General features: G+C 48.2%; 1 protein-coding gene across 1 annotated transcript in view; it reads right to left on the reverse strand.

The window, feature by feature from the left end:
• Positions 1-5,923: 5,923 nt before the first annotated feature.
• The window catches only part of myoz1b (myozenin 1b), a gene marked incomplete at both ends in the record, with an annotated part of 6,431 nt that continues 2,354 nt past the window's right edge, over positions 5,924-10,000 (reverse strand). The window contains 4 exons of the mRNA XM_079756568.1: positions 5,924-6,161; positions 7,632-7,818; positions 8,265-8,334; positions 8,763-8,929. Of these exons, the coding sequence (XP_079612694.1) occupies positions 5,924-6,161; positions 7,632-7,818; positions 8,265-8,334; positions 8,763-8,929 (662 nt within the window). The remainder of the gene's footprint in view (positions 6,162-7,631; positions 7,819-8,264; positions 8,335-8,762; positions 8,930-10,000) is intronic.

A 10,000-nucleotide genomic window follows, 5' to 3' on the forward strand; every position in this document is an offset into this window, starting at 1 on the left:
CAGTTCAGGCCTAGGTTTACCGTTAGGATAAGTCTGCGTTGAATAGGACATCGTTGGGAAATGTACCATGGCTGTGGATCAATTGGTCTATTCCAGGAATGTTTACTTGCTGTGCTGATGATGGATGCTACATTATGCGTCATAATTACCAGCTGAAGTCCAACTGTGCACTGCTGATGCTTACACCATAATGCCTAAAATTCCCCAAACCCATGCACCCCACTGAAATATGAATGTTGATTAATGACAAGACTCAACAATATCAGTCCATCAATTCAATGTTCTATTTCCTTTTCGGGTTTTTGACATATTAAGCATTGCTGCATGCTCAATAAAACACTTTTTGTTTGCAGGTAGAATTTTAAACAAGCCTTTTGCTCTTTGGAACAGTTTCTGTTCCCCGGTGACCCACCATGGTTATATTATGGGCTGGCGACCAGGGATGCTGGTGTCAGGAGGCCCCGACAAAGAACAACCTCATACTGCCAACAGGGACAATAGAGCCCTCTCTCTCTCTCTCTCTCTCTCTCTCTCTCTCTCTCTCTCTCTCTCTCGCTCTATCTCTCACTCTCTCTCTCTCAATCGCTCTCTCGCTCTCTGGCTCTCTCTTTCTATCTCTTTATTTCTCTCTCTCTCTCTACCCCCTCATGTCTGCTTTACATGTCACTGTGTGTGTGTGTGTGTGTGTGTGTGTGTGTGTGTGTGTGTGTGTGTGTGTGTGTGTGTGTGTGTGTGTGTGTGTGTGTGTGTGGATTAGATGAAATGAATCTGAAAACATAAAAAAAATGTAATTGCTGATAACATCTTCAATAATGTACCCCCCCCCTTTCCCACTCAGCTCACACATACAAACAAACATCCCCAAAAGCACACAGAGTAGTCATAGTTACCCCTTCATCCTCCCCATCAATCTGTCTTTTGTATTTCCTAAATTCTCCATGTGCCAATCAACTGCACATGAAAGAGACACGTCGAGAAGTATCCCCCCTCCCACACACAGACATACACTCAGACTCAGACACACATACACTGTGCAAACACATGCAAAGTTAGGCACACATACACACATTGTGTTTTCTTTGTCCTGTCTAACTGGGTTATGTGTATCTTCAAATAGCTGCAGTTGACAATAGGGAGAGCCCAGAGTTCATTCCCTCTCTCTCTCTCTCTCTCTCTCTCTCTCTCTCTCTCTCTCTCAAACTTTCCCACACTTCTTTAATTCAGAATGATAAAACCACACATGCACACACCAAGTACAATATATATATATATATATACATAATATATGGCCCATACATTAACCTAGATGCAATCCATTGTGGTGTTATTATACATAGAGGGTGTGAGCCTCTACTCAATATTAAGAGAGCATTGCATAACCAGCATCTTTATGGAAGATACATGCAGAGAATCACATGTGCTTCGCACAGCCTAGGAGAGAGGGCATGTGTTTACGTGTTTGAGTCTGTGTATGTGTGCATGTGCGTGTTTGTGTGTGTGTATGTGTGTGTGTCAGCGTGTGTGTGTGTGTGTGGGGGGGGGGGGTTTGTGTGTGTGTGTGTGTGTGCGCTTGGTTGTGTGTGCAGAGCAACAGAGTAGACTAAAAAGGGAGGGGTTTGGTTTGCAGAAAAAGATGATACAATAAAACTGAATAAGAATGAGCGGAGTGGATGGCAGGAGCAAGAGAGAGTGGAGGAAGACAATGTGAGAAGGAAGATAGAGTAGAAGATAAGAGAGTAGAGAGGAGAGAAGGGGACGAAGGAAAGAGGAGAGGCCATGGAGAAAGAAGCAAGAGAACTGGGAGCGAAAAGGAGGCAATCAAGCATCTTGTTATGTCTCCTTTCCTCTCCCTCTTCTTTCCTATGCTCTGCTCTCTTTTCCTCTCCTTTCCTCTCCTCTCCTCCCTACCTCTACCCCAACTCTTCTCCTCCCCTCCTCTCCTACCTTCTCCTCCCCTCCCCTCCCCTTTCCTCTCCTCCCCTCCTCTCTCCTCCTCTCCCCCCCACTCCTCTTCTCCCCTCTCCTTCCCTCCTCTCTCCTCACTCCTCTCCTCTCCTCCCCTCCCCTCTCCTCTCCTCTCCTCTCCTCCCCTCTCCTCTCCCCTCCTCTCCTATCCTCCTCTCCTCTCCTCTTCTCTCCTAATATCCCCTCCTTTACTCTCCTCTCCTCTCCTCTCCTCTCCTCCTCTCCCCACCTCTACCCTAACTCTTCCCCTCCCCTCCTCTCCTACCTTCTCCTCCCCTCCCCTTTCCTCTCCTCCCTTCCCCTCCCCTCCTCTCCTCCCTTCTCCTCCCCTCTCCTCTCCCGTCCTCTCCTCCCCTCCTCTCTCCTCTCCCCTCCTCTCCCCCCACTCCTCTTCTCCCCTCTCCTTCCCTCCTCTCTCCTCACTCCTCTCCTCCCCTCCCCTCTCCTCTCCTCTCCTCTCCTCTCCTCTCCTCTCCTCTCCTCCCCTCTCCTCTCCCCTCCTCTCCTCTCCTCTTCTCTCCTAATATCCCCTCCTTTACTCTCCTCTCCTCTCCTCTCCTCCTCTCCCCTCCTCTCCTCTCCTCTCCTCTCCTAATCTCCCCTCCTCTCCTCTCCTCTCCTCTCTTCCCTCTCCTCTCCTCTCCTCTCCTCTCTTCTCTCCTCTCCCCTGCACTGAGACCAGACTGATTAAAACACTGTATGATCTACATTCCAGGACCTAAATGAATGACGTTTTCAGTGTTGATGATTCCATCAAATACGTTTTGCATAATCAAATGGACTATGTAGTCTATGGAATGATAATAAATAGGGACCATAATGAGATTGAAACAGCAAAAAAGCAAAAAATGTTGTTAGAATCTGAGATAGCGAAAAGCAAGCACATATTTCAGAGCATGAAAGATAAACGATGATAACCGATTAAAACTAGTAATCGATGATGACAGCCATAATCAAATCATGTTTTTCAGTTTACTAATCAATTACAGCTCATCAATTATTTCAGCCTCCCCAACGTTCAAAGGATCCCTCATTCCCCTTTCCAGTCAGGACATTTGACCCTCAGAGACACCTGTGACAGGAGAATTTAATTAACAAGCAACAGAAACAAGATTTAACATCTCATTGTTTCATATCTTGCTCTCTCTCTGTCTCTGTCTCTTTCTCTTTTGTTCTCTTTCTCTCTGTCTCTCTATCTGTGTCACTCACTGACTCTCTCTCACTCAAAAGTCAACTGAAGTTGAGTCAAATATGACATAGTATAGACAGCACACTTAACCGCCAATGTATTGTTAATAGAGATGGCATCCAGAGAAATGACAAACAAACAACCAAGATACTAAAATGAATACTTTACACTCAAGGCAAAAAAAGCCGGGCTAAATGTCATGGTGATATTTAATTGTGTGTGTGTGTGTGTGTGTGTGTGTGTGTGTGTGTGTGTGTGTGTGTGTGTGGGTGTGGGTGTGGGTGTGGGTGTGGGTGTGGGTGTGGGTGTGGGTGTGGGTGTGGGCGTGGTGTGGGCGAAGTGTAAGCTTAAGAGAGACGGGGAGAAATAAGTGTATTTATATATATAGACCTATGTGGCACATAGATATACAAACATGTTTTTTCTGACGTGTGACATACAAAAGAGACGGACAGACTGACGGACAGACCGACAAACGCTACGGGAGGGAACATATGATTACAACCGCTGCTTTGACGGTATGTTTTTTACTGACCTGGTAATATGGCCCCTCTCAGGAGGAACCGACTGATCTATCAAAACGAATCGAAACCGCAACGTCAGATCAATACCAGCCCATGGGAGCGATGAAACCAGAGCAAGAATCCGCCGCAAGAAAATGCTGCGGTCGCCTGCAAATCTATCAACAAGTCCATCACAGACGCGCGCACACACACACCGCACCGCACAGATCCAAACCGGTTCTAGGCATGCGCGCCGTTTACGAGCCCCTAGTAAACGCATTATAGACCATTACTACACTTTGATAAATCGACTTCTTACCATTGTTTCCCAGTTTAAACCACGCGAGCTGATCCCTGACCTGCCATGTCATCACCGGGGTGAACTTAAACGCCGGGTACGATGCCGCTGTTTGCCGCGGGGCAAGGCACAGGGCAACTGCGTAGGCAATGAGCTACATTCATACCTTTATAGCGAAAGGGAGTGACATGTCCGGTTGATGGGCTACAGTACAACGTGCGTGACGAGTGTGTGCGAATGCACTTGCGAGTTCTGCTAATGAAAAAGATAAATGGATTGATTGACGGAAGATATGGAATGGAAAAAGGGAGAGAGAGGGGGGAGAGCGGGGGGGAGAGAGGGGGGAGCGACAGAGAGAGAGAGAGAGAGAGAGAGAGAGAGAGAGGGAGACGGAGAGGGAGAGAGATGGAGAGGATAGAGAGAGAGAGGGAAAGAGAGAGCAGCAAATAGCCGCACCATGGATGATGATGATGCTGATGATGATGATGCTGCTGATGGGAATGATGGTAGTGATGATGACACCCACCCTCTGTGGTTCTCACGAGCGACAGAAACACATCTGGAGAAAAGACATCTGGCGATACCGCTGTACACCGTGACACCCTAAACTCCTCTGACACCACGCGTTATTTCCAGGTCACATGGAGAGAGCTCGGTGCGTAAACGGGTACTCACCCCGGGTTCTGGCACTCCCAGTCGTCCCCGTCTAATCGCGTGTCCCACCGTGTGATTTAACGGTAGAGAGGACGTACCGTGGGCGCGTGCAGCTTCCACCAGCGCCATCCAGCGCTGCGGTCGCGGCACGCCGCTCTCGCGATACCATGCCATTTTTCAGCTCTCGCTGTGCGTGAGTATGTGACGTTATGTGATGAACCATTGTTTGGCCCCATATCGCCGCCCTCAGGGCATTAGGTAAACTGTGCTGGTCATACAAATGATGTCATGATTCGGTTGGGCCGAAGAGAGTCAAAGCTTGGCTTTCCACATGGCCCACATGTATTATATATCGCTATCTCTCTGTCTCTCTCTCTCTGTCTAAAGTTTTTTATATATATATTATATACAATTGTATCTTACACAAGCCAATTTCATATAAAGCCAATTTCATATATATATATATATATATGTTTTACATTGTGTTTCTTCGACCTTTTTTCCCTGGTCTTTATAGCCAATTCGTTCTTGGAAGAACAAAGTTTGAATAAAATGCTTATTATTATAAAATACTACAAAAAACAACAACTCACAGGACACACACACACACACACACACACACACACACACACACACACACACACACACACACACGGACGCACACGCACAAATGCACATAACATGACAACACATGCTAGAACACACGACAAGCAAACGCGTCGTATTCTGTAAAGGGGAACTTTTTATTGTAAGTGTAATAAACTTTTTATTGTAATAATTCACAAATACAAACAAATTTGATCAATGCAGAGTGCAGAGTGCTAATCTATTCCTTTTGGCTCATACATTGCAAAATTATATTTTAAATAAGACTTATATGTAGAAGGAAGGAAGGGGGGGGGCAAAGCACATAGGAGGCCGTGGGTGGAAGGGGAGGTTGGTTTACGTCTGTTTCACTGAAGTCAGCGCTGTGTTCCCTACACGTGCACCGTCTGGTTCTTCGGGTGCGCTGTGGTTTGTGTGGTGTGTTTGTTTATGTGATGTCTTCATTTCTACGTCTAAGTAGGATTTGACAAATGTAATGTGGTTTTATATCTAACGTGTGTGTTTGTCTGTCTTTGTGTGTGCGTGTGTGTGTGTGTGTGTGTGTGTGTGTCCTTGTGTGTTCACGTTTCATTTTTCCCGTGCACATTCGTTTCCTCATCGTTTCTCCCGCTCGTCGTCTGTGTTTTTTTCATTTCGTTATTTTATTCCGTTTATCGCCGTCGCCGACTGCATCCGCCACGCCGCACGACACGCGTGCACAGGCGGCGCTCACAGGTCGTCCGTCTCGCCGTCGAAGGGCATGTTCTCCAGGTCCATGTGGAGCTGCGAGTTGTCCTCGTTGCACACCCAGCCGATGGGCGTGCGGTTGAAGGAGGGCCGCGAGCGCATGTCGGACTGCATCGAGGGCAGCGGCTCGGACTCCTCCGCAGCCTCTTGGTGGACGTCGGGCAGCTCGAAGGTCAGCAGGCGGGACGCCTTGTCGGGGCCGCCGAAGGGCAGCGCCGTCCTGCGGGAGGGACAGAGAGAGGGGGGGGGGAGAGAGGGAGAGAGAGGGAGGTGGGAGAGAGAGAGAGGGGGGGAGAGATAGAGGGAGAGAGAGAGAGAGGGGGGAGACATAGAGGGAGAGAGAGAGGGGGAGAGATAGAGATAGAGGGAGAGAGAGAGAGGGAGAAAGTGAAAGAGAGATGGAGAGAGAGGCAGGAGATAGTGAGAAAGAGTGAGAGACAGAAAGAGAGAGAGAGAGGGGAGAGCGAGGTGGGGGATAGAGAGAAAAAGATAAAGACAAGTGAGGCATAATCAAATCTCACCCCTATCCCGAACATTTCCTCATTATCTAATATCAGACTGATGCTTTTTACCTGTTTAGACACGTTTTAAATTGCATTTTTCGATAGTTATTTTGTATTTCTGTATCTTATTTTCGTTTTCGTTGAATGTACGTTTCCCATGCCAGTAAAGCCCTTAGAGTCTTGAATCTTGAGGGAGAGATATGTCAGGGCCCTGGGTCAGGGCCCCTGAGCCTTATCCTCCTTTAATTAGAGCGAGGTATGCCGCGGTCGGGACGGAGTGGGTCCGCTCACGGTGAAATATTAAAGCATACATTGTTCATATCATCTTTATGTATGTGGCGAAATGCATCCGAGAGAGGAACGATGCATTATGGATACCTGCTGTTCCGTCACCTTCTGCGTGGAACCTGTCCCCAGCCTGGGGCCGGGTGCGCTACCACAGACTGAGGGCTGTCATGTACGCCCCGTTGAGTTAACGTTGGGCCCACTGCTGGTAGGAGATAGCAGCAAACCCAACAACCCCGTACGCTGCCTCTCGTCTGCATACAAAGGGAATGTCCCCCAGTGTATGGCGAGAAATACTGCAAACTGTCGCATGGAAACACACGCCGGCGATTCAAAGGTGGTTGTCATAGCGATGCATGTCTTGGGGAAAGTATAGCTCCCAATATATCTGTTGTCTCACACTTGGTGGTGAGGCTACATGGTGCTTAGTTAACCTGCATGCATTTCTCTGTTGGCAATCAAAGTGGGTGTTTGTGTGTGTGTGTGTGTCCGTGTGTGTGGGGCTGTGCATCTCTGTATGTGTATCTCTGTAGGTGTGTGTTTGTGTGTGTGCCTGTGTGTCCGTATGTGTGAGGGTTCATGCATGCGTTTGTGTCTGTGAGTTAGTGTGTGTGTGTGTGTCTGTGTGTGTGTGTGTGTGAGTAAGTGCCTGTATGTGTGTGTGTGTGTGTGTGTGTGTGTGTGTGTGTGTGTATGCCCGCGCTTTTTTGTGTGCTTTTGGCCATTTGTGGGTGTGTGTGTGTACCATTGTGTGTGTCTGTGTATGCATCCCTGTGTCAACGTGTGTGTGTATGTGTGTATGTGTGTCTGTGCGGCCATGTGTGTGCGTAGCGTGTGTGTGTGTGTGCCCTTGTGTGCGTCCGTGTGTCCATGTGTGTGTGTGTTTGTGTACGTGTGCGTACCTGTTGAAGCTCTTGAAGCTGGGCAGGTCCAGGTGGATCTGGATGGGCCCCGGCATGCTGGCCTTCATGGTGGCTGTGAGCTCCTCGTTCCCCTTCATGGCCCGTTCCCATGGCGATACGTAGCTACGCACATACTCGATTCTCCTCTTCTCCTTATCGTCCTCTTCGTTCACCGCCTCCTCCACCGCTGGGGAGGGAAGGAGAGAGACACGCTGTGAGGAAAATGTGTGGACGTTTGTGTCATGCGTTTGAAACAAAGACAGGAGTGGGTCTTTGTTGGACTAAAACTGAACAAAACTGGCGGTAAAAGAAGACACGTGTCTTATTTTACCGCCAGCTTTGTCTAATAATGCTGTGTGTCTCTCAATGACTGTGTGCACGTGCGTGTGTGCATGTGTTTGTGCGAGTGTATGTATGTGAGTGCGTGTCGGTGTGTGTATGCGCGCGTGGATCTGTGTTTGTGTGTGTAAGTGTGTGTGTGTGCTTACCTGTGTGTGTGTGTGTGTGTGTGTGTGTGTGTGTGTGTGTGTGTGTGTGTCTGTGTGTGTGTCTGTGTGTCTGTGCGTATGTGTGTGTGTGTGTGTGTGTGTGTGTGTGTGTGTGTGTGTGTGTGTGTGTGTGTGTCTACCTTACCTTCTGGCTTTGGCATGTCTGGCCTGGGTGGAGGGGTGGGCGGTGACATCAGCAGGTTCTCCAGGTTCTGCTGAGAAGGATCCAGAAAGTCTGATCAGCAAACGGAGACATACGACGGACACACAGAGAGACAGGCAGACAGATGGATTGACAGACGGAGAGACAGAGCTACAGATGGACAGACTGAGAGATGGACAGATATGCAGGTGTAGAGACAGACAGGAGGACAGACAGATGGACAGACAGAGGGACAGACACATGGAAAGACAAGACAAACAGACAATCGACAAGCAGACAGACAGACTGATGGATGGAAAGACAGACAGAAGGACAGACAGATAGAAGGGCAAACTGACAGACAACAGGATGGACGGAAAAAGGAAAAATAGACAGAGGGACAGACAGAAGGACAGACAGTAGGACAGTAGGACAGATAGACAGAGTACAAGCAGAGAGGAACGCCCATGCACTGATCCACATTTCAGGCCGCGTGTGTACCATGTTCTCGTTAGTGACGATGAACTTCTCCACCCTCTGCTGCCTCATCCTGAACATCTTGGAGCCCTTGTTCGACATGAGGGACAGCTCCTCCAGCATCACGTCCTTGGGGGTCTTGATCTTGGTGCCAAGGTCAAACTCAGACGCCTCAGGGTCAGACTCGTCATCTAGAGAGGAAGGAGGGACTCATGGACTTTTCCTTATCAAGATTGTTGTCTCCCTATGACTTAGGTTGCTGTGATTCCCAGAATGCATTGGGATAAGAGGTAGAAAACATCATGGAATTTGTTGACTGGTTCCCAGAGCACATGTTATTCACTCCATGGGAAGTAAACAGAAAGTGGTGCCCAAAAATAAAACAGGCCATCTTTAGAGAAAGTAAAGCATGTTGAAATTAGGGGACAAGCAAGTGTTCTGCTGTATTAATGTTATGGTGATGGGTGATGTACAAGTTATGTCTCTCACCATAGGTTTAGTTTTCTATTTCACACCAGCTGGCTAACTTCAGTTCAAACTCAAATGGGTATGGGTTAAAAATAACCCTTACCCATCACTTCCCTTCCCTATAGGTTCTGTGCACTTGATACGCACATATAGTGTCACGTCTTATATGTGTGTGTGTGTGTGTGTGTGTGTGTGTGTGTGTGTGTGTGTGTGTGTGTGCGTGTGTGCGTGTGTGCATGAATGTGAAGTGTTTGTGCATGTGCATTTGTGTGCATTTGTTTATGTGTGTGAGTCTGTTTGTGTGTGTGTGTGTGTGTGTGTCTGTGTGTGTGTGTGTCAAACAAGTGTCTGTGTGAGGCATGGGTCTTGCAGCTACATTTAGGAAGATACCAACGGGGCTGGGCTGCAGGGTGGTAAGTGGATTAAGAACTGCGGACCCCTGAGATGCCTTTGGAGAGCACTGCAGTGGGTTGGTTTAGTCCTGCAGTCGGGGGACAGCCAAGGCGTTTCTAGAGGGGAATCCTCCCTCATCGTCCCTCCTTCTGTGGTACAGTAGAGAAGCTTACCTTCCTCCCTCTCCCTCCCTCTTTCCCTCCCTCCCATGCGATGGAGAGATCTGATGGATTTTACTGCCTCAAGGAGGTCCCTATAAAACACCCTCTCATCTACCACACACACTCTGGTTTCACTCACAACATTGGGAGCCAAGCCATAAACACACACACACTGACACACAGACACACATACGCACATACACACATACACGCATACACACTTACACACATACACACTTA

This window comes from Pollachius pollachius (assembly GCF_949987615.1).
Source record: "Pollachius pollachius genome assembly, chromosome: 19".
NCBI classification, from domain to species: Eukaryota; Metazoa; Chordata; class Actinopteri; order Gadiformes; family Gadidae; genus Pollachius; species Pollachius pollachius.